We start from the raw sequence: 21,828 nt of genomic DNA, 5'->3' as shown, positions 1-21,828 counted from the left end.
CATATGGAGACGTATATACAACTAAATCGGTGGACGGCAAAGAGAAAACAATAATAGTATAAAAATGGTATCACGAATTTATATTTGTAGGGTTACAACAAAGAAATATCAGAAAATAATCTGTAACGGGTCCACCAGTAAAAACTCAGGAATGTTGATTAGGCAGGTAACTAACCTCACATGTTCTTGCTGGACTTGACTAGTAAAAATGATTTCATCCGACCGTTCCAGAAAACAAGATTTTTTAATTTTTTTACTTGTTCCAAAAAATTAGATTTCTATATTGTTAAGGTATTGTTTTTATACTTTTGATGAATATTAATTAAAAATATTTGAATTGATTAAATTTTATTGGTGAAAAATTATTAAAAAATATATGATAAAGTAAAAATCAAATTAAATTATAAACATTTATTAAATTTTTAATAAGCGTGCATACTATAAAAAATCTTACTTTACAAAACAGAAGATATATTTCAATTTAAACTCTACGTTCTCTTCTAACACATTTCATTTTTTTCCTATTATTATAAAGACCAAAAGTATTTAAAAATGTAATAATTTTAGAAAAGGAAAATTAAAGGCATTTCCGTGACCCAACCTCACAGGCGGCTCGAAACGACGTCTTCCTCTGTACTTTTGTTTTATTTTATTTCTTCATTTAATTTTTTATGCCATGCTTTTGGATCCGCCGCTATCTTCAGCAATTAAAAGTTGGACGCAGAAACTCAGAAGAAGAAGAAAAAAAAAGACGATAAATATTCATTAATCCTCTCTCTCTCTCTCTCTCTTCCCTGTTCACCGTTCTTCTTCTTCTTCAGTACAAACCTCCTTTCTTACATCCTCAAGCTCTTATCTCCTCCTTCTTAGTTTTACACAACAAAGAACCATACGAGAGGAGAAAGAAAGATTAAATAAAAGTTAGACGTTGAAGACTCTGTTTCCTCAGCTCTGTTCTTCCTAAAACGTTACGAAACAGAGCTCTATAAGCTAAAAGACAAGACCGGTAAAGTTCGTGGCTTTCATGGATTCAAATCATCTCTACGACCCGAATCACACACCTTCTTCCGGGTCGGGTCTTCTTCGCTTTCGTTCAGCTCCAAGCTCTGTTCTCACCACTTTCGTTGCCGACGACGACGACGAGAGCGGACTTGACTCCGACAGGTTGCTTTCAAGATTCGCCAGCTCTAATGGTCCCAGCGAGTTCGAGGCTAAGTCCTCTGTCACCTCTGTTTCATACGCCGCCACTCTTCCTCCGCCGCCGCAGCTGCCTGAGCCGTCGGGATTTCTCGGTTTGCCGCCGCATTATCCGAGACAGAGCAAGGGGATGATGAACACGATTGGTTTGGATCAGTTTCTCAATGATCATCACACCAAACCTGTTGAATCAAACCTTCTCCGGCAAAGCAGCTCTCCGGCGGGGATGTTCACGAACCTAACTGCTCAAAACGGTACCGTTTCTCTCTGTTTCGCTCTGTTTCGGTCTGTTCACTCTGTTTTGCTCTGTTTCACCGTTTCACTCTGTTTCGCTCTGTTTCGCACTGTTTCGCTCTGTTTTGTACTGTTTTGCTCTGTTTTGCTCTGTTTTGCTCTGTTTTGCACTGTTTCACTCTGTTTTGCACTGTTTCACCGTTTCGCTCTGTTTTGCTCTGTTTCGCTCTGTTTCACTCTGTTTCTCCGTTTCGCTCCGTTTCACTCTGTTTTGCTCTGTTTCGCACCGTTTCACTCATTTTAGTATTTATTTAAAATTTTTGAATTTTATCATTACCAAAGTCTGAATTTCCCGGAAACTAATTATCCTCTTAACTAGGTTAGGCGCAGAAACCATAAAGTTTGGCACTTTATGACCCCACCAAACTCTCTTTTCTAATCGCAGGTTATGGCTCAGTGAGGAGTTTGATGAACTACGAAGAAGACGAACAGAGTCCATCTAGTTCCAATGAGTTAAGACGCCACAACAGTCTCTCTTCAAGGCCACCTTCTTCTCTGGGAATGCTCTCTCAGATACCTGAAATCGCCTCTGAAAGTAGTTTTCAATACAGCCATTGGAACGATCCCGCCAGCTTCATTGATAACTTACCCTCTCTCAAAAGAGAAACAGAGGACGACCGCAAATTGTTCCAGGTGTATACTCGGTTCTCAACCCGGTTTAATACAACCAAACCGGTTTAGTGTTATTGAATGATGTTTAAGATTATATTATATAACAGAATGGAGAGTCTGGAAATCGAATGCATCACTTGAGTCTACCTAACGCATCATCTACAACCTCGGACATGGTTTCAGTGGATAAGTACATGCAGCTACAAGACTCTGTTCCTTGTAGGATTAGAGCCAAACGTGGTTGCGCCACACATCCTCGAAGCATTGCTGAACGGGTAATAATTTCAACAATGCTTTTATAGTCTGTGAAGTCTAATACTTGGAAACAAACTCTTTTGTTACTCTTGTAAAGGTAAGAAGAACAAAGATAAGCGAACGAATGAGGAAACTACAAGAGCTTGTTCCTAATATGGACAAGGTATACTAATGGGTTTTGATCATAAACAAATCGTTTTCTCTTGCATTGAACCGGTTTTAATGTTTTTTAGTATTTTTGTTACAACAGCAAACGAATACTGCGGATATGTTGGATTTAGCTGTGGATTACATCAAAGATTTACAAAGACAGTATAAGGTACCTAATGATCATTTTGAACCCAAAAAAAAAAAAAAACTGAAAGACAGGTTTAAATGTAAATCGGTTGAACTTTTCTGTTGGTTTACACAGATTTTGAATGAGAACAGAGCTAACTGCAAGTGTATGAACAAGGAGAAGAATTTGATATAGCTTGCAACAAGGTGTGTGTGTGTATATAGAACTAAAGAAAGCAATGAGAGAAAGGATAAGAAAGAAACAATGTACTCTTGAATTTTTTTTTTAGCCGAAACATAGCAAATTGTCTTATGTAAGCTCCTAGAAAAAAATTGCTTATGCTTTTAACAAATGCTAAGCAATAATATAGGAATCCAATCATTTCTCTTTTCTTTTTTGTTTTCTCACATCTAAGTAAAGATGCAGAATCTAGTAATCCAAATTCCAACTATGAAAACTAAGAACAAGTACAACAACAAAGAGTGCCATGATCTAGTTTCCAAAACAGACTTCTCTTACAACTTCACTATAGTTGAAAGCTTCATTGTGGCTATGTTACAAGAGTCACTAACAGTGGAAGCTGAAAGCCTCATTGAAAAGACTCGGTGGGACTATAAAAGTTGGATTGTTGCATTGAAAGGGCGCAACATGTGCTTTGTGGCTTATTGGTGTGCGTTGATTCTTGCTTTTCACCCTCTGAAATGTAGGAGATGGCTAATGAATTGGGCCAGCCATTTGAAAGAATCAAAGTCTTATGAGCAAATTATCAAGATAGACGGAATTAAGGCTTATACTCAACATTCATTAACGTGTTCTCAACAACGAGGTGAGAGACTCCTTGATCAGAAGACGTGTGTGACATCTTGATCTGTGATTTAATCTAATTACTACCATATTTCTTAAGAAATCTAATTTTTAGTTGTGAATACCTTTGATGACATTGTCAGGCAAGCCTTCAAATGAAGAAGTCAAACTTCCAAAACCAACAAATGACAGAGTAGCATACATTTCAAGATGATAAATTTAATTTTGATGCATAACCCATGTTGCTGTGTGATAATTCTACTAATTATAATGAGGTGTTAAAGACTAATGAGATTGCAAAGCGAAAGTGTAAACAAGGATGATGTATAATTTGTTTGAGGAAAAAATCGGGAAAAAATTGACAAAAGTTTTCTAGTCATGGAACACAAAATGACAAATGGAATCTAAGAAAGTGGAACTTGTTCTCTATGGCGTATTTGGTAGCAATGGAATTTGTAAAATTGTTATTTCAAATCTTAAAGAAAAGGAGCTAAAATTTGACATGTTCTTTAGTGGCATGTTATTGATTTTTAGATGAGATGTTGGAGGCCATAATAAGAAGTGGCATAATAGAAGTGAAAAAACAAAAACAAAGTAATATGATCTAAGATTTCTTCAAAGCATTAAGTAACAAATTGATGATATTCCAGCCATTTCAATTGAAGTTGCAAGGATTTCACTAAGCTGTAATTTTACAATTAAATATGCTAGAGATGTATTCTTGAGTGAGACAAACACTCCCCAAATGATTTGGGTAATCAAGATCCTTCTAAAAGGTAAAACCCTTTTTAGTTATTATTTTAAAATAACAGGAGACGATTCAGATTAAGTCTGTTGTTGCTGTTTCTAAGGTTACTTGTAGCCTTAAAGAAAGGATTTCTTTGTCCTTGCAAAGAGAGTATGATACGTGTTTCTCTTTGGCTGCTGGAGATGTTGATTATGCTACATTAGGATGGTTACTGAGTCTGGTCAGTTTTGTATTTGCTTTCTCAGATACTGATATCTTTTATATTCGTATTTACTATTGCTCGCAGCTTAATCCAAAACTAGTGTCAAACTTGTGGGCAGCACAATTGCAGCAATTTCCGATGAGCCATCAAAGATGAACACATGATATAATTTTTCGATTATGATTAGAAGATACAAATAGAGACAAACCTAATGGTGAAAGACCATGATGTTTTTCTAATAAAAAAACTAAAATAAATCAGGTAATTAAAACTTATGAAAATGTGGAAACAAAAAAACTATATATTTTCTAAAGAAAATTAGACAAGTTTGCTAAAAAATTAAAATTAGGCAGTTTTTATTTATTGTTATAAATATAATAATTAATTTAAATATTTACATAAATTTCATAAAATATAATTTAAGAGATGTCAATCAAATTATAATAATCAGATAGCTAGAGAATCTTTGTTTTTTGGGTCAAGCTAATAATAAAATTTTCCAAAGATTGCATACTATATATTTAGTTAGACTGATATTTAATTTTGAAATAAACCAAGTAAAAAAGGTGGTAAATACATTGCCGTATACTTTCTCTGAGACGGATGATAAAATAGAAACTCAATGATTTTAAAGTCGTTAAAAATTAAATCAATAGAAAATTTAACAATTATTTTACATAAAAACTTAAATAATCCAAAATATTTTTTTTGGATAAAAACTAAGGTTTAATTTATTTCTAACTCATACACATTAATCTATAATTTGGAATATACATACAACAAACTATGAGTTCTAATATGGCAATAACACAGCTCAGAACCAAAGCAACGCATGGCTGGTGGAATCGGGCGCCACCACACCACCTTTTAGTATCTTTGTTTCGTTTATAGTGATGTTCATGTTGAATTAAGTGTTTTTTTTTAACTGTTTACGACGCACTTCCCTTACTTATCATTACATTTCACAAAGTTGATCACTTTTTGATCAAACATCAGCAATTGATTGGTATTTTTTCGAATGATTCGCGTATTGATTGTTAATCTGAGCACAAGGAGCAAGTTTACAGTGAATCACCAGTTCTTCCAATTCTGACATAGCTAAGACTTGTTTTAATTTATAATAAGTTTTTTTTTGTATAGACAATATTAGTGAGTAATGTGAAATGTTTTCTTTGACAGCTTATTAATTCTCAGAAGGAGATCTTGGACGCTTTTACATCTCATCAGAAGAAAATGATTGAAGCTTTACTGGACTTGCAAACTAAGATTGCAAAGAATGATGAAGTGAAATCTCTTCGGAGAGCATAGAGAGAAACTTAAAGCTATTGCTGAACCATTATTCAAGAAACTTTTAGTTGCATTATAAAAAACAGATGTAATTGCATTCTATCATGTGGAGGCATAAAATCATTTTTTTAGTTCCTAAGAAGTAAGAATAATAATCTTGTATGATTTTAAGATAACAGAGGCTTACGTAGCCTCACGGTTAACTATGTCATATAAAAAATAATTTAACAATTATTTCTCTTATAATAATCCATACTTGATATTTTATAGAATGTCACAATTGTTGTTTGTTTTCTTTACAATGAGAATCTAATTAACAAGATTCGTCAATGAGCATAATAAATACAAAGCATACTTCAAGAACTGAATCAATAAACCTGCAATGGATCTTCAACTAAGCACTAACCTTCTCCTCATCACATCCTTCGTTTTTGCTTTCATGCTTAATGCTTTCTTCAAATGGTTCTCCTCTAAGAAGCAGAGTTCAACGGCTGCGACAAAGCTGCCACAGAGCCCTTCAGCTTTACCATTGATTGGTCACCTTCATTTGATAGGCAAAGTGCTGCCTGTCTCATTCCAGAGCCTAGCTCGCAAGCATGGCCCACTCATGGAGATACGTCTCGGTGCTTCTAAGTGTGTTGTAGTCTCAAGCTCTTCGGTGGCGAGAGAGATCTTCAAAGACCAAGAGCTTAATTTCTCCTCGAGACCTGAGTTTGGTTCTGCTGAGTATTTCAAGTATAGAGGGTCAAGGTTTGTCCTAGCGCAGTACGGTGATTACTGGAGGTTCATGAAGAAGCTCTGCATGACCAAGCTTCTCGCTGTTCCGCAGCTTGAGAAGTTCGCTGACATCCGTGAGGAGGAGAAGCTGAAGCTGGTCGAGTCTGTGGCCAAGTGTTGCGGAGAAGGGGTGCATTGTGACTTGAGTAGCCTGTTCGTGAGTTACACCAACAATATCATCTGCAGGATGGCGATGAGCACGAGGTGTTCGGGTACTGATAATGAAGCAGAGGAGATTAGGAAGCTGGTGAAGACATGTTTGGAGCTTGCGGGGAAGGTCAGCGTTGGAGATGTGTTGGGACCATTGAAAGTACTTGATTTTTCAGGGAACGGGAAGAAGTTAGTAGCTGTGATGGAGAAGTATGATCTGCTTGTAGAGAAGATCATGAAGGAACGTGAGGCAATGGGGATGAAGAAAGAAGGTATGAGAAAAGACATTTTGGATATGTTGTTGGAGACTTACAGAGACCCAACTGCTGAATTGAAGATAACGAGGAATGACATGAAGTCTTTCCTGTTGGTATGTTTCCCTCTCACCTGCAACTAGTCCTTGGATTTTAAACCAACCATACCCGCCGAACCAAACCGAAATTTTGGTTAGTTTGGTTTGGTAGGTTTTCTAAAAAATTGGTTTTTAGTTCAATTCGGCAATGGTTAAAACCCGAACCCAACTAATCAAATTTCGAACCAAAATACTCGAACTAACCAAACTTATCCAAATTTTTTTAACAAAATTAAACCGAAATTAAATTTTTTTGTAGGATTTTCAAAAACCTAACAAACCGAATACCAAACCGAACTTTATTTCGGGTGGATTTGGTAAGATTTATGTTGAACCGAATTAACCAAACCCGCAAGCCTACCTGCAACAATTAGAATCCAATTTTCAGCTTTGATGATTCTGATATGATACAACTGAATATTCTTTAGGATGTTTTCATGGCGGGAACAGACACATCAGCAGCAGCAATGCAGTGGGCAATGGGGGAACTAATAAACAATCCACAAGCGTTCAACAAGTTAAGAGAAGAGATTAATACCATTGTTGGAAGCAAAAGACTAGTCAAAGAATCAGACGTTCCTAACCTCCCTTACCTCCGAGCTGTCCTAAGAGAAACTCTGAGGCTCCACCCTTCAGCTCCTCTGATCATAAGAGAATGCGCAGCGGACTGCCAGGTGAACGGGTGTCTTATCAAGTCAAAAACACGTGTGCTAGTAAACGTCTATGCAATCATGAGAGATCCAGAGCTGTGGAATGAAGCAGAACAATTCATACCCGAGAGGTTTCTAGAGAGCTCTCAAGAGAAGATAGGTGAGCATCAGATGGAGTTCAAGGGGCAGAATTTTCGTTACCTTCCGTTTGGGAGTGGGAGAAGAGGATGTCCAGGAGCGTCTCTAGCCATGAACGTGATGCATGCAGGTGTGGGTTCGTTGGTGCAGCGCTTTGACTGGAAGTGTGTTGATGGAGAGAAGGTTGATCTGAGTCAAGGTTCTGGTTTTGCTGCTGAGATGGCTCGACCGCTTGTCTGCAATCCTGTGGATTGCTTCAACACTTTCTAAGTGCCTGTTTCTATAAGACGTCCCAAGATGTATCTGTAATTCTGTACCATTTTCAAGGCTCTTTTCAATAAAACTTATCCGGCAACTTTACTGCCTGCAAGGTGACTAATGATCAATGGTGATGGGGGATGTCTCAGTCACTGTAGAGTTCTCTTGATCTGTTGTTCCTCTTCAGAGATTGCTAGCTCCTATGACATTTGAAGTTAACTGCACAGCACCTTCTCTAACTAACTCCTAAAGATCATATTCTTGCAAAACATCATGCAATCTCTTCTTTTTAATTGTTGACTTTTTTTCTCAACTGTTATAAGCAGATAACAACTTTGTTCAATACCATATGTTTGTAACTACTTCAAAATTCAAATATTTAAAGATTTTTGTGTTCCTTAAGCATCTACATACAAACAGGTGGAAAATCTGAATCAATCATTGTTGTTTTCTTGTCTTCAGCTTGGAGGAAACAGCTTCTCTGCTTGGTCCGGGAAGAATGTTATGAACAACAAAGCACCTGCAAGTTTCAACAAACTCTTGTTCATAAACCAGAAGAGAAGATCAAACAACAGACTCTATAGTAGATTTTACTTACAGACGAGCACTGTTCCTAAGACAGCTGAGATCTTTCCTTGAATTGTGATAAGCCCTGCCTTGCCTGCATTCTGCAACTCGGTTGAACCAACCGATTCAAATGTCCCTAATGACACAGCAACCAGAAAAAATCTACTTCAAATTCCTGAATTTAACAGATTGTAGATGAAGCTAAATGGGATCTAACCTGGTTTTACAGATTGTAGCCCTGATGTTACACAAGCTATGTTATCGTAACCCGCTTCCTCCAATCTACTAGCTGCAGCTGCCGATCTTTTCAAAGATCGACAAAGAAACTTTAACATTCTCTTCATAGATACATGTCTCAGTGAATGCAGAGTTTGTTCCACTAACCTGAGACCTTCTTGGCAAACCAGTAATAGTTTGCTATCCTGTGAAAACTCATTTCTAACGGCTTTAACGAACTCTGGATTCAGCTTTGTGAAAGGCAAACCAAAGAAGAGCCCTGAGAAGTTGTTGTGCACTGTCCTCTTTATTATGGTCCCTGCAATTTCATCAAAGACAGTATCACTTAGTGCCTCGAGTCTTACTGTTCTGTTCAAGTTTAGGAGGGCTTGAGTTTCTTACCAAGATCGTTGTCTTCGTTGAAAATGAAGAGAGGGATATGGTGGCAAGACTTTATATGAGCTCTCTCGAACTGAGTCTTGTCTCTCACATCCACAACCTTGTAACCTTCCGCCGCTATCAACTTCTTTGCTTCCTCTGCATTCACAAACTTCACCTCCGCCGCGATTCTCAGGTTTCTCCGGCGGAGAACGTTACCAGAGACACTCTTTCCCGACCAGCTCACCGCTTTCAACCGCCTTGCGCCGAGATTACTGCTTCAGAAACCAAAAACAGTTTCAAGAAAGGAGTAAAGCTTTCAGATGAAGGAAGTAGCTTTTACCTGGTGAAGTAAAGAGCCGTAGGGCCAGGGCTAACGATCCCCGCCATTGATGCAGAAGTCTCGAGAGAAAGAGAGAAAAAAACTCGTCAGCGATGTGATAGTCACACAAGGACAAGAAGTCAAGAACCATTTAAGATTAGACATAGCACAAGAGAATTTAAGATAGCCAATGAGCTGTTGCCACGTATTCAACTCAGCCTTGACATGTAGATTTTCTAGTGTGCTTTAGCCACGTTCAGATAGAACAGACGCAAGTACATGTCTGATAACTTTAACATTTTGAAAACAAAGTTGATTTTTTATTGCAAGGAAAAGTTCAGACAAAAGATGTAAGTCACTCTCCATAAACACAGGAGGAAACAAGAGCAATTTTATATCTCCAGAAACAAAACAAAAAAATAGAGAGGACAGGGAAGAGAGATGATCTCAAGAGCCCATGATAAGCAGATGCAGAGCTTTATTAAGAGTTCCGAACGCCAAAAGAGAGATCAAGCATCAGCTTTAGCTGTTTTCTCAACGGGAGCGTAAGGATAATACTCTCTGCCGTTGTCTACTCTTGTGGTCTGACCTCCAGAGTCAATCAAAGCAGATGTAACCGCTAGTGTTGCACCTGCAGCTATCGCTGTTGGGATGCTCCTTGCTACGTCAAAAAAAAAAACGAAACCATATCAGTTCCAACCAAACTACTTATCATTGAGACAAAACTCATACACTAACCAAAGAATGAAAGAGCATTTTTACCTCTATAGCCAAGGACAGAAGCTCCAGCAACAAACCCACCAATAGCACCATTGAAAAAATCTCTCTTGCCTCTATAACCCTGAACCACCTGCTCAACACCGATGTAAACTCCTCCAATGGCGGCGAAAGTGAGCCCGTGAGTTCCCATCATCTTCAGGGTTCTGATGAGCCCCGGAAGAGCCACGTTCCTCTCCACCCTCGGAACGTCTTTCCACGTGGCCAAAATGGTTCCGTAGATGGTCCCGGCGGCGAAACCAGTCACGCTGCCTTTGATGGTCTTCATCATGGGGCCGTCCTCTTCTTCCAAGTACCTCATCTCAGCTGGATCCATTGTTTCTTCCTACGGTTCTAGACAATGCACAGACCAGCAAAACATTCATTACAGAACATAAAATCAAACAACAACAACAACAACAAAGATCAAACAATAAAACAACAACAAAGACCAAACAACAAAACAACAACATCAAAGATCAAACAACAACAACAACAACAACAACAAATATCAAACAACAACAAAGATCAAACAAGAACAACAACAACAAGGATCAAACAACAACAACAACAACAAAAACAACAAATCCAGGTTTTGACCCATTCCAAAATCGTGAACATCATTAGTAAGAAAGATAATCATCATGGGTATCATGTAGAGAAGCAAATGGATTGGAAGAACACAAAAAGTTTGAGACTTTGTTGATGCAAAGGAAGAACCCTAATTTGAGAAGCTCATCGAAGTCGTGATACAAGAACGAGAGATTGGAGTCAATCAGTGAAAAACAGATGAATGTTACGTAATGAATCATACAAGGATCGAGAAAGGTCTAACCTTTTTAAGGATTCGAGAGACGAATGACGAGATTAGCGATTCAGTGGATGAAGATCAAAGATGTGTTCTTTGTTGTTCTTCAGGAGACGAGACGAGACTGTAGTGCTTAGAGAAAGCCTGATTACAAACTTGGGCCTATGAGGCCCGTTAAATAAGCCCATTAAAACCGTATAAGCTAGGAATTTAAGCTGTTTGAGTCTGAGAAAAAGCTGGTGAGCCTGACTAGTGAACTGTCTTGGCTATGGATAAGCTATAAGGCTAAGCGATGATGTAATATTCTAGCTAGTAGCTCATACTTTGATTCACTAGGATGATTATATTAGAGCTACATCCTTTGGAAGAGATCTTAAGTTGTAGATGGACTAATCAATTTATTATCAATTAGTTTTTAGTTGAAAATATCAATTTAATATGTTATCAAAATCCGATCCAGGTAATCCTATCCGATCAATTATTGATCCATTCCTAAGTTGGTTCATTGATTATTTCTGCAAAGAACATTGTCCCATATCAAAAGTTAAGATAATACAATCCAATTATCACTAATCAGTTTTAAGTTAAAAACATTTATATATATATATAGAGAGAGAGATTATATATAGATCAATATATGAAACATTTATGTGATATTGATGATCATAATGCTCAAAATTATCTCTTAAGTTGAGGAGAGAACAACAACAAAAGAATAAAAACAAAAGCCATTGTCTGGTTTAATAATAGCAAATAACAGGGAAAAAAATGAGATATTGCAAAGAGTAGTCTACTTTTTGAGGCAAAGTGACTCAGAGAGACCAGTTGTTATGGTGTGAAGAAGAGTCATAAGCCCTTGTGTTCTCATCTTCCATGTACTGCCTCCTATTTTGATGTTGATGATGATCAGATAACTCGAACTCACCCATTGTCGTATCTGTCTCGGTGAACCGGGCCAAGTTCAAAACAGGAGACATATCATTCGGACAGTTATTATCATCGTCCTTGAACACCCAAGGCGGGTTCAGATACTGATGCTGGCTAGGTGCAGGTGGTGGCTGAGCCATTGTAACCGTCATAGGACCAAAACCTGAAGAAGTTCTCCATGTGTTGTTGTTGTTGTCGTCGTCTTGTGGCTGATGTGGATTTGACAGAAGAGAGAGAGCACAGTTTGATTCACCGCCAATACCCTTGTAGCTCTCTGGTTTAGTGTCCATAATCTCTGGAGATGAGAAGCTTATCCCTCCTCCTCCACTTACTGATCCTTGACTAAACACGTCCATTGGATTGATCTGCCATGATGGTGCTGCCACTGGCCGTCTCATTACTCTTGTATCCAACGTTCTTGAACTCGTCCAACTCATATCTTGGGAACCAAGAAAGCTCCCATTCATTGTAGTTTCAGCATTTCCTGTCCCCAAAACATTGTGAAACATATACATCTTAGGTTTAGTTTACAAGTCATCTTATTATGTTAATATTTTTTTTTTTTGAAAAAAATCTTATTATGTTGAATTTCATTGGCTAAAATCAATTAATTGATAATAAATAGATTGGCTCTAACCATTTATATATTAGTCTATTACTTCTCCAAATGTAGGACTTTCATTCGTTGATTAACATAACAGGTTTAAGGATCTAACCGTAAAGGGAAGGTGCTATCCTCCCATAACGAGAAGACAACACTGAGAGAGACGCAGGCTGTGGCTTCCTCCGTCGCTCATTATGACCAGCGAGTCTCCTACGGCAACTCCTTTTCTCTAGGTCAAATTCTTGAAGCTGATGAAACCTATATGTCATATTGATTCAGTCCGTGTTAACTTCTAAGGAAAGCAACATATAACCCCAAAAACGTTCCAAACACATAAGGTCGTCTTAATGGATTCTATAAGTCAATAAGGTTATCTTGATTCTGAATCTTATAATTAACCACACACACACTGTAACATAGTTTTTTTTTTTTCGTTAAGTTACACTGTAACATAGTTTCTTGAGTGTTCACGTCATTGATGCCATGGTACCAGTTTTGTCCCCCTCAATAATGATACGACCTAAAGAAGCAAACATAAGGGCAATAGGTTTCTTATTGTCCATTCATTTCATATCCCTTTAGATTGGATTTTTTTTAGAGAGACAAGTCAAAAGAAATAAAAGAGAAGCATATAGAAGTACACGTAAACATATTCCCAAATTTGAGCCCCAACGAGTCCAACAAACACAAGACCAAGTTACAAAACACTAAGCTGTAAAGTTAAAAGTGACACCCTCCAACGACGTTAAAGCCAAGAAAAAGCATATGACACTGACAATCTACACAAAAAGATAGCTAAAGCCTTTGGATTTGATTCACAGGAGAGTCTTGGCCGGCAATAAGTGCCGGTTGCTTAATTTTTATATAATTAATGTTCTATACACAACTAAAATTATCATATAATATAGTGATGTTTTATACCGATTGTTCATTAATTTGCCTATGTTCAGGACCGGGCATGTGGATAATGGCAAAACAAATAAACACGAGAAGTAAAGGGTAGAATAGGGAGAAAGAAGGAAATAAAGAACCTGCTGCACTGTTGACAAAACCTCTGTTCGATACCACCAACAATGACTCTAGGTGTTTTAGAGTGCATTCCACAAACTCTGTGCCTCAAGTAGTAGCCCTTTGCATTGGTTAGATCCACTCCACAGCCTTCCACTTGGCACCTTGGTATCTGACTTGATTGACCCGACCCGCCTCCACGAACCCTTCTGTTTGACCCGCCGGAGGAAGAAGACCCAACTCCAGCGTCCTCGAAGTAGATCTTCTGCCCAAACATGAGCCCTCCGCTGAAAGAGGATGACTCATTCGATGAACCACCGGACTCTGCCTGAACAGGACCAAGACCCTGACCCGAGTTGGAACCCATATTCATATTTGTTTCCTTTTATTCAGACAGAAAGAGAGTACTTGCTTATCATTCTCTCTCTCTCTCTCAAACCTAACTGTCTTGGTTTGAAGAAAGGACGAAAGGGGAAGAAAGTAAACAAGAGAGAGAGAGAGACAATAGAAGCATAAAAAAGAGACGAGAGTGGCGATAGACAAAGACAGTAAGTAAAATGGTACGGACAAAGACTAGACTGTTGTTTGTTAGAGAGAGATGTAGCAGTTTCCAATCTTGGAGTTAGAAGAAACTTGAGGCAAATGAACATTGGAGAGGTCTTTCATCATGTACACATCTTTTTATTATTATTTTTACTTTATACTGTTCACGTTTTCAACTTTTTTATAGATTTTTTTCGGTTCAATTATTTGACGAGTTAAACGCATTTCTTTCTCTTTTTTTTTATTTCAAATGAATAAATAAATGCATGTTTTTCTTTTGGTCCACCATTGGCATTATGAGGTTGGCAAATAATAAATGGAGATGATATTTTGGGTTTCTGAACTCCAAAATCTACCACAAATTTGACTGGGTTTTGAACTAAGATCTGAGCTGAACGTTTATCAAACCAAAATCAACGGAATAGTATTAAATAGAGTACTCAAAATAATTTTTTATCAACCAATTGTAGTGAAAATTATCCCAACCAACCAAACCAAACCAAAATATCTTTCAACTAACCCCGTTATATATTCTGTTTTTAGATAGTAGTTACATGATTCGCTTGCTTGCGGCCACATATTTTTTAGGAAATGAAATCTTTATTTTTGTTTTGGAATTGATTTTGACACGTTAAGTATGCATGTTTGAAAGAAAATCATTTGAATATACACTAAAAGTAATTAAGCTGTTAGAAAATAGATTTAAGGAGGTTAATTATGAGATCGGTTTAAGTTTTTATATAGCTTAAAACCTTATTCTTTAGAAGTGAGTATGTAAATGATCAACAGTAGAAAATGTAAAAACTTATTCAGTTACAAAATATCGGATAAGAACTTGTATGATCGGTGTAAAAAAAGTTTAAGATCATCTCAGCATGAATATGGGATGTATTGACTTCACGTTATATTGAGCGAAACACACTCATATGAACGTCAGACATAGGTTGCGGCCTTTAAGTATTCATTGTATACCATCATACTACTAGACAAGCTCGACAATTTAGGTTTTTTTCAACACAATACAATAACAAAGTACTCATCCTATTCACCGCTTGCCCCATGCTAGCTTCTTTTAGACCCATATTTTCTCTCGTTATGCATACTTTTTCTTCTTTTTTTTTTTTGCTAAGAGCATACTTTTCTTCTTGACAAATGTGTGTTATCATTCTCTCATACGCATAAGTTTATTGATTCAGCGCTATCTACAGTTCTAGCTCACATAAATCGTTCTCACCTACAGTTTTATTATCAGGCCGCTCGCATCTAAAAAGCGTCAATTATTAACTTTAAAAACCTATATGGTCCACTATAACTTTCTTGTGTGTCTACATTATATGGATTCGATGTGTTACGATAAGAGTTCTAGTTCGATCGTTCTCCTTAAAGTTGACATCCATAATTAAATGAGATGGTGATGTGTCATGTGGTGATGTAAGTTCTTTTGGGGTCATAGGTAATGTAATAAGTTTATGGTGATGTGTCATGTGATGTACGTTTTTCTGGGTCATAGGAGATGTAAGTTTAATTAAAAGCTGCGTTTAATTTGTTGAGAGCATCTTATCTGAGACAAGGGAGCAATCTTGAGACTTGCATAGAACGTACCCGACTTCACAAATCTTGATAATATGTTTTTTCTGTACTTAAATTAATGACTTTTTGGTCTTCAAATGCTGTTATTCTTCATAGATTCTATACTCAGCATTGGGAACCACAAAGCAAGTGCCGAGGAGTTCAGAGTTCTATAAATAGAGGGTTTCTTACTTTTACAAATAACTGTAGTAGTTAGAGAGTAACGAATATGGTAAAAAAATGATTGTGAATTTTTAATTATAGTGATTTTAAAGGTTAAAAAATTAAAATATTAACGACTGAAATATGAGCAGTACATTTATTGGAACACAACAAAAGATGTGCACTTCAAGGAAACTAGCTGGTGTCGGCAGGTGTGCAAGCAACACAATAAATATATTAAACTATAACCAAAAGATGTTTTAATTATTTTGGATTTCGCTTTGTTTGCTTGCTTTTTTGTAAATAAAATTTTAGTATTTGGTTTGTCTCCCCATTTGATTTGTTTGAAAAAATTATAGTCACAAGTTCACAGCTCAATATACAAAGCAAGATCTTACTGGTTTTTGTAATAATAGAAAGTATGAAAAGTTATAGACATCCATCAGAGTCTGTGCGAACTGTAATACTTTATATATTATATATAGGTTTAGGTTTGATTTGTTCTTTTTGCTTAGCTTTATTTAGTGAAAGTAGTTTCTTTTTGTTTGGCTGCATTGGTTAAACCCTGAAACTAAAGACCTGATCTCTCAAGACTGATTTTACAAACATGTGTCACACACAGAAACAACTAGGTTCTGGATAGCTATACATTCAGAAAAAATATTATTATATCGTCGTTATAGTTGAATATGATGTAATACTTACAAAATGTCATAAACTCCTCAACTTTTTTCTATTTGTTAAAGAAAAGATGGGAACTAGGGTTTGAGTTTCCTGGGGGGGGGGAGGGATTGATCATTAGCTAGAAAGAGAAAATTAAATATAGTAAAACATTAGTATATATATAATATATGTTTAGTTTTTTTCTCACATAATTGATAATTCAAATGATTACCATATGTTTTTAAAATAATTAAGTTTTTTTCTAAGTAAACAATTCAAGGCTTGTTTTTGTAAGTTTCTGAAGTTGTTTAGACTTTTAGATTATGAATATATATATTATAAATTATTAATTTAAAATGTGTAGACCAGTCTCTTAAGTGTAATGACTTCAAAAAAAAGTGTAATGACTCTGCCCTTTTTCTTAACTCTCTTCCTTAATGGCTTTACTGCTACATTTACCTAACGTACACGATTTGAAATTATAATATCTTAGACTGATTATAACTTTTGTAGATGAGATGAACTCACTCACATGTATGAATGACTTTCCCTCCCATATTCATGTGTTGCAGCAGGGACCATCTTTGGACGATCAACCCTCAAAAACTAAACATATGAGACACAAGAAAAGGCTATGCAAATTGATGATGCCAATGATTCATGAATCATATAAACACCAAAAGATATCCAAAGTTATCAAATTGCAACAAAAAAAAGGTAATAAAAGCCAAAAAGAAGAGGCCTCCTCAGGTTAACTTGTCATCATCCTGTTTCATTTTAGTTCTTCAAACTCCATTACATTCCACAACAGCTTCAGCAGCTCGTCTCGGCTTGCTCTTCCTCCTGCTTCCATTCTGCCTAAACCCAACAGATATCGATTTAGTGGAACCATCCATGCTTGATTTGGATCCTAACTCGGTCTCTTCTTCTTTTAAATCCGCATTGTGATCTGTATTAGATATTTTCCTCTTCCTCTCGTTCTCTGGTTTTTTGCTTGTTACTGAGCTTTCATTAGTATCATCAATATCTTCTTCTTGTTCCATCTTCTCTACCATCTCTTCTTCCTCCTCCTCTTCGAAATCATCTCTCACCGGCTTCTGTGGCCTTCCTCTTCTCCTGTAAGCAGGGATCTTCTCTTCTTCACCGCTTCCACGATCTTCCCGAGCAGATGCACTCGGCTTCCTCCCTTTCCCTCTACCTCTTCTCATAATGGTCTATAAACGCTACAAGCTACTACACAACTTAGAAACCTGCAAAGCTCAAAACACACTAGCTCATAAGAAGACAATCTTTATACTATTCTCAATATATATTATATGTATCATTTTAGAATCAACCAAGTAGCATTACACCCTTTCAAATTAGTTAATAATGGACGAACAAACACTTTCAACCACCAATCATAAACATAAAAAATATATATATATTCCACTTCAAGCATTGACCACTCCTCTTTTAACATCTAAAGAATTGTACTTACAAAAAAAAATTTCAACTTCCAAACCTAATTAAACAGATTCCATTTCTCATGAATAATATAATAAGCTACAAAAAAAGTTGGATTAACTTCCATGAAACATCATTGCATGAGTAAATCAAATGATTAAGAAGGCTAACTTTTAATTTGTTTCCAATCTCATGGGGACACAACACAACTAAGTATAATCGAACTTAACAATGATGCAGGAAGAGGGTAATATACTCATAAAAGAAGAAAATAGACAAAACTCACCTATGTGTGGCATATACATGCATCAGTTACTCAGATACCAGACAATACAAATGGTCACTTTCTTTGCTTTCAACTACTCAGTAGGAAACAGAGATCAGAGAAACACTGAGAGACTCTGAGCTAAAGTGATCACAAACACAAAACCCTAAACATTAGAGAGATCTGATAACAAAAGACAGTAATAAAAAAAGGAGCTTCCTCAGTTTACTTACACACAACACACTTAGAAGCAGCAGCAGCAGCAGCAGCATCATCCTATAAAACCATTGGCCAATGGATAACTTCTTAAGCCCTCGTTTGAAGAGGGGATTACTAGAATTTTCACATTCTTCCTAATCCAACGCGCTCAGAATAGGCGCGTATCTCTCACTCACACACAGCTGTTACTGCGAGTAGTGGTGCTCTCGAAGTGCATGTGTGGATAAGAAGTAGAACAGCTCAGCCTGCTTGAATGACGCGTTGATCAGTTAAAAGAAGGCTAGTTATCTTTTGGGTCCTAGACAAAGCCCATAAGGCTTTCCAAATGGGTCACGTTCAGAAGAACAACTGTTTAACGAATTGTTTCATTAATGAGATCGAATCCTATAACCTTTAAGTACAAATTTTATTTTGATTTATTCCTTCATGGCTTTGTTTTTTTTTTCAGTAACTAAATCATATAAAAGTTTTATCCATTAAATCAATTCTTCTTTGCTTCCTTTGTATTTTTAACTTCTGTGTTTTGCCATCTCTAAGTGGTAAAAAGCTTTTATACAAATCACCAAACACATAATTTGCAGTTGTTTACTGATTTAGAGATAGAGAGAATCACAAAGAGGTCCCAAACTAGATACTCCTGATATCAGACGAACAACCACCTTTCATTCTCTTGAGAAAATTAGCTACACTTTTCCTTTTCGAGCTACCACTTTTGTTACCCTTCTTCTCCTCATCAGTTTTCTCAACCTCATTCAAGCTGGAATCACTGTTCTTGACGTTCCTGATTGCTACTTTTTTAGCCGTAGAGGTTTTTCCTCTCACCATCTTCTTCAAAACCAGAGACTCGTCATCTTTCCCAGAGGTTTCTTCATCCTTCAATAAAACAAGCTTCTCATCATCAACCACTTGATCTGTCTTCTTCCCTTTCTTGTCACCTCCAGTGGGTGATATCATTAGCAAAGGTTTAGCAGCCAAGGAACTATGTTTCCGTACAAGCTACAATAGGGAGAGAGATTCTCGGCTTTGAAGTGACCGCAACAGCCTCTTTAATTAAACGAAATTAACTCCAAGGACTTCTCTTTCGGTGGCGAGTACGTACCTTCTCTCTAGGTCTCTCGAGAGTAGTAATCATCTGTTTCTTGACGAGTTGGAGAAGCTGCTCTGCAGAGTTGAACTCAGAAGAGCCCTTGAGATAAAACGCTTTAACATTGTTGATAAGTAGAAGCAAATCGCGAAACAACTTGCTCATCGAACTTTTGTACAATCCTTCTTCGTCACGTTTCCTAATCATCTCAAAATCTACGTGCTGTCTGATTATATTACCGTACTCTGGTATTTCCTGTAACAATGCAGATTAATTAAGAATTTTGGTTTTATTTTTCACTTTAATATACATATACTGTATGATTGAGTGCATGGCTTTTGCGTTGTTTTAAAAATATATCAACGTGGGCACGTTCCAAACCAGTCAATAACCTAAAGGGCGATTTAATAACCCAATCAAAGATGCCCACATGTCACCTTTTTTCAATAAACTCCTTTGTAACTATTAGCAAATATTTTAAAAATTAAAAAACACCCGAGTATTTAAATGAATGCATTTAATTTATTTTTTTAATGTTTGGAGTAATTTGTTTTTTTTTCTTGATTTTTAAATGAGTTTATTCGAATTAAATAATTTACTATCATTATATTTATAATTTCTAAAAAAACCATTTACAATTTTATATTATCCGGTAAAAACTTCACCAAAATATCATAAAATCATTAGAAAACACCTATATTAAAATTTTTCAATAGCCCTATATTTTAGTGTATATTCTAAAATAACAAGTTAAATAACATTAAATTTTAATATAATAAAAATCTGTTTATATAATAATAAATTTATCATTCTAATACATATCATCCAAATTCTTCATTGAATACCCAAGTTAACAATATTTGCTAACAATATACTATGCTGCTGACTATAACAAAGCATATTATTCTTAACAGAATAAATTATCCAGTTTTATTTCGGTTGTATTGTTATTTTATTAAATAAAGATAGTTAAAATATAAAATTAAAAAATCGAATTTCAATTTTCACCTGGGTTTCGAGTCGGCACGAAAAGAGGTAGCCACACGGATGCGACAGAAGCATCTCGACGAAACTAATCGACGGCTGAGATCGATCCTCATTATCCACTTCCTCGGCAAGCTCGTCGAGCTCTGCACATCGCTCGTCTCCTTCGCCTCCTCCTCTCCACGATTCACTTCTCCCTCCGACTCGGCCATCGACTCAGTTAACCTGATCCTTCTCGCTCCGAGTTAACTCCCGATTCCTTCTCGCAGCTCCCTCTACACGAATCATCTCCGGTCAGCTTCGCTTCTCCTCCTCCGTCGACGGCTCCGGCCATCTCCTCCTCTCTCTTCACGTTCACCGAGCTGATATCTACCGGATCCGGCGAAATCGGGACCAGTTCGCCGCCGTCGCGATCCGATTCGCGGCGGAGCTCTTTCTTATCTAGATCCGAGCTCGTCTCTTCTTCCAATCATCTTCACCTTCGATCGCAACGACCTGCATCATCACGAAACCACTCGATTCATTAAAAAAATCCTCCAAATCTCTAACCGTTTAATCACACAGTCGATGGAGTTTTTTTTACGAGATAGATCGTATCGTTCGACTTCGCGACGGTGCTGGTTCAATGTCTGGATCATTCTGGTTTAATGTTCGGTTAGTAAACACGGTTAAGTTAGATTTAGATATTTTTCACCGTTTCCGATTTCGCGCCCGATATAAACCCCCCCAAATGCATTCATGAAGCAATTCAATTTCAATTTCAACTTCTCGAGTAAGTCTGATCTTTCTCTCTCCCTCTCACTCTATATCTCTCTCTCTGTATCTCCGATTGTTTTGCTTTTGGATAGTGGAAACAGAGCAGGCCGTAGATGTCGCCAGAGATGGCACCGGAGCTGAGGCGTCTCACTCTCCTCCTCCAGGTAAATCATGATAGCGTCCCGTTCCTATTAGCCTCTGGATTGACTCGAGTGAGTGTGGTAGATATGATAAACTTAAGTAGTTTAGCTTCGGATCCGATAGTCCGATGTCTCGATCTCCGGAACCTAAAGTGTATGTGTGAGATGGAGAGTCTAGATCTGCTATTAGGATCGAGATTGATCTTGTGCTTTCTACTGATAAGAGATTGATTGTCATTTTCTTAGCAGCGACTGAGGATGCTTGGTTGAAACTTCATAAGGAGGTTCTCTCTGCTGTAGTTGCTCAAAACAAGCGGTTGATCGCCATTATTAAAAAGCAGAAGGAGTATGTTACCAAACAAGATTTACAAATGCTGAAAGATAAAATTGCCGAAAAAATCACAAGAGCT

At 37.0% G+C, this 21,828-nt stretch overlaps 7 protein-coding genes across 10 annotated transcripts; 2 read left to right on the top strand and 5 right to left on the bottom strand.

Moving 5' to 3' along the window:
• The first annotated feature begins 676 nt into the window (after positions 1–676).
• Positions 677–3,029, top strand: LOC106337613 (transcription factor bHLH130). The gene is made up of 6 exons (XM_013776720.1): positions 677–1,451; positions 1,877–2,124; positions 2,211–2,378; positions 2,456–2,521; positions 2,609–2,677; positions 2,771–3,029. Exons 1-6 carry the CDS (start codon positions 1,025–1,027, stop codon positions 2,828–2,830), a joined length of 1,038 nt encoding a protein of 345 aa, XP_013632174.1. The 5' UTR covers positions 677–1,024; the 3' UTR covers positions 2,831–3,029.
• Positions 3,030–5,938: 2,909 nt separating this feature from the next.
• On the top strand, positions 5,939–8,077 carry LOC106342613 (3,9-dihydroxypterocarpan 6A-monooxygenase). Its single transcript, XM_013781600.1, has 2 exons — positions 5,939–6,973; positions 7,384–8,077. Exons 1-2 carry the CDS (start codon positions 6,059–6,061, stop codon positions 8,011–8,013), a joined length of 1,545 nt encoding a protein of 514 aa, XP_013637054.1. The 5' UTR covers positions 5,939–6,058; the 3' UTR covers positions 8,014–8,077.
• Positions 8,078–8,272: 195 nt separating this feature from the next.
• On the bottom strand, positions 8,273–9,626 carry LOC106342614 (rhodanese-like domain-containing protein 9, chloroplastic). 2 transcript variants are annotated; one of them, XM_013781603.1, is made up of 6 exons: positions 9,506–9,626; positions 9,187–9,437; positions 8,953–9,103; positions 8,786–8,871; positions 8,600–8,704; positions 8,273–8,521 (listed from the first exon to the last, which is right to left on the bottom strand). In XM_013781603.1, the coding sequence occupies exons 1-6, from the start codon at positions 9,550–9,552 to the stop codon at positions 8,460–8,462; spliced, it is 702 nt and encodes a 233-aa protein (XP_013637057.1). In that variant the 5' UTR covers positions 9,553–9,626; the 3' UTR covers positions 8,273–8,459. The 2 variants fall into 2 exon arrangements, with proteins under 2 accessions (XP_013637057.1, XP_013637056.1); XM_013781602.1 differs by having other exon boundaries at positions 9,187–9,440; positions 9,506–9,625.
• A 156-nt stretch (positions 9,627–9,782) lies between these two features.
• Positions 9,783–11,165, bottom strand: LOC106342615 (outer envelope pore protein 16-3, chloroplastic/mitochondrial). Its single transcript, XM_013781604.1, has 3 exons — positions 11,076–11,165; positions 10,247–10,594; positions 9,783–10,145 (listed from the first exon to the last, which is right to left on the bottom strand). The coding sequence occupies exons 2-3, from the start codon at positions 10,575–10,577 to the stop codon at positions 9,994–9,996; spliced, it is 483 nt and encodes a 160-aa protein (XP_013637058.1). The 5' UTR covers positions 10,578–10,594; positions 11,076–11,165; the 3' UTR covers positions 9,783–9,993.
• Positions 11,166–11,693: 528 nt separating this feature from the next.
• Positions 11,694–14,272, bottom strand: LOC106343015 (squamosa promoter-binding-like protein 9). The gene is made up of 3 exons (XM_013782113.1): positions 13,611–14,272; positions 12,692–12,837; positions 11,694–12,459 (listed from the first exon to the last, which is right to left on the bottom strand). The coding sequence occupies exons 1-3, from the start codon at positions 13,958–13,960 to the stop codon at positions 11,861–11,863; spliced, it is 1,095 nt and encodes a 364-aa protein (XP_013637567.1). The 5' UTR covers positions 13,961–14,272; the 3' UTR covers positions 11,694–11,860.
• Positions 14,273–17,139: 2,867 nt separating this feature from the next.
• Positions 17,140–18,670, bottom strand: LOC106343016 (histone chaperone ASF1-like). 3 transcript variants are annotated; one of them, XM_013782115.1, is made up of 3 exons: positions 18,469–18,668; positions 18,257–18,376; positions 17,140–17,774 (listed from the first exon to the last, which is right to left on the bottom strand). In XM_013782115.1, exon 3 carries the CDS (start codon positions 17,730–17,732, stop codon positions 17,310–17,312), a length of 423 nt encoding a protein of 140 aa, XP_013637569.1. In that variant the 5' UTR covers positions 17,733–17,774; positions 18,257–18,376; positions 18,469–18,668; the 3' UTR covers positions 17,140–17,309. The 3 variants fall into 3 exon arrangements, with proteins under 3 accessions (XP_013637569.1, XP_013637570.1, XP_013637568.1); XM_013782116.1 differs by lacking the exon at positions 18,257–18,376 and having other exon boundaries at positions 17,140–17,772; positions 18,467–18,670; XM_013782114.1 differs by lacking the exon at positions 18,469–18,668 and having other exon boundaries at positions 18,257–18,460.
• A 331-nt stretch (positions 18,671–19,001) lies between these two features.
• LOC106339197 lies at positions 19,002–20,856 on the bottom strand. Its single transcript, XM_013777994.1, is given in 4 exon segments — positions 19,002–19,444; positions 19,446–19,793; positions 20,547–20,668; positions 20,748–20,856. Coding segments are annotated over 4 exon segments (942 nt in total). The 3' UTR covers positions 19,002–19,081.
• Between the last annotated feature and the right edge of the window lie 972 nt (positions 20,857–21,828).

The sequence above is a fragment of the Brassica oleracea genome, chromosome C4 (assembly GCF_000695525.1).
Source record: "Brassica oleracea var. oleracea cultivar TO1000 chromosome C4, BOL, whole genome shotgun sequence".
Classification (NCBI taxonomy): domain Eukaryota; kingdom Viridiplantae; phylum Streptophyta; class Magnoliopsida; order Brassicales; family Brassicaceae; genus Brassica; species Brassica oleracea.
Note: the sequence above shows the minus strand (reverse complement) of the source record. Positions and strands in the feature narration are given on the sequence as shown.

Bases quoted from the DNA above. Each gene is read 5' to 3' on its own strand.
- LOC106337613 (XM_013776720.1), top strand. From the start codon at position 1,025: ATGGATTCAAATCATCTCTACGACCCGAATCACACACCTTCTTCCGGG. The intron at 1,452-1,876 runs GTACCGTTTCTC...TTCTAATCGCAG, and splicing joins GAACCTAACTGCTCAAAACG to GTTATGGCTCAGTGAGGAGT. The intron at 2,522-2,608 runs GTATACTAATGG...TTGTTACAACAG, and splicing joins TTGTTCCTAATATGGACAAG to CAAACGAATACTGCGGATAT.
- LOC106342613 (XM_013781600.1), top strand. From the start codon at position 6,059: ATGGATCTTCAACTAAGCACTAACCTTCTCCTCATCACATCCTTCGTT. The intron at 6,974-7,383 runs GTATGTTTCCCT...AATATTCTTTAG, and splicing joins ACATGAAGTCTTTCCTGTTG to GATGTTTTCATGGCGGGAAC.
- LOC106342614 (XM_013781602.1), bottom strand. From the start codon at position 9,552: ATGGCGGGGATCGTTAGCCCTGGCCCTACGGCTCTTTACTTCACCAG. The intron at 8,872-8,952 runs GTTAGTGGAACA...ATCTTTGAAAAG, and splicing joins GTTTGCCAAGAAGGTCTCAG to ATCGGCAGCTGCAGCTAGTA. The intron at 8,522-8,599 runs GTAAGTAAAATC...TGAAACTTGCAG, and splicing joins CTTAGGAACAGTGCTCGTCT to GTGCTTTGTTGTTCATAACA.
- LOC106342615 (XM_013781604.1), bottom strand. From the start codon at position 10,577: ATGGATCCAGCTGAGATGAGGTACTTGGAAGAAGAGGACGGCCCCATG. The intron at 10,146-10,246 runs GTAAAAATGCTC...TTTTTGACGTAG, and splicing joins TTCTGTCCTTGGCTATAGAG to CAAGGAGCATCCCAACAGCG.
- LOC106343015 (XM_013782113.1), bottom strand. From the start codon at position 13,960: ATGAATATGGGTTCCAACTCGGGTCAGGGTCTTGGTCCTGTTCAGGCA. The intron at 12,838-13,610 runs GTTCTTTATTTC...TATGACATATAG, and splicing joins TTTTGTCAACAGTGCAGCAG to GTTTCATCAGCTTCAAGAAT. The intron at 12,460-12,691 runs GTTAGATCCTTA...TTTTGGGGACAG, and splicing joins GATAGCACCTTCCCTTTACG to GAAATGCTGAAACTACAATG.
- LOC106343016 (XM_013782116.1), bottom strand. From the start codon at position 17,732: ATGAGAAGAGGTAGAGGGAAAGGGAGGAAGCCGAGTGCATCTGCTCGG.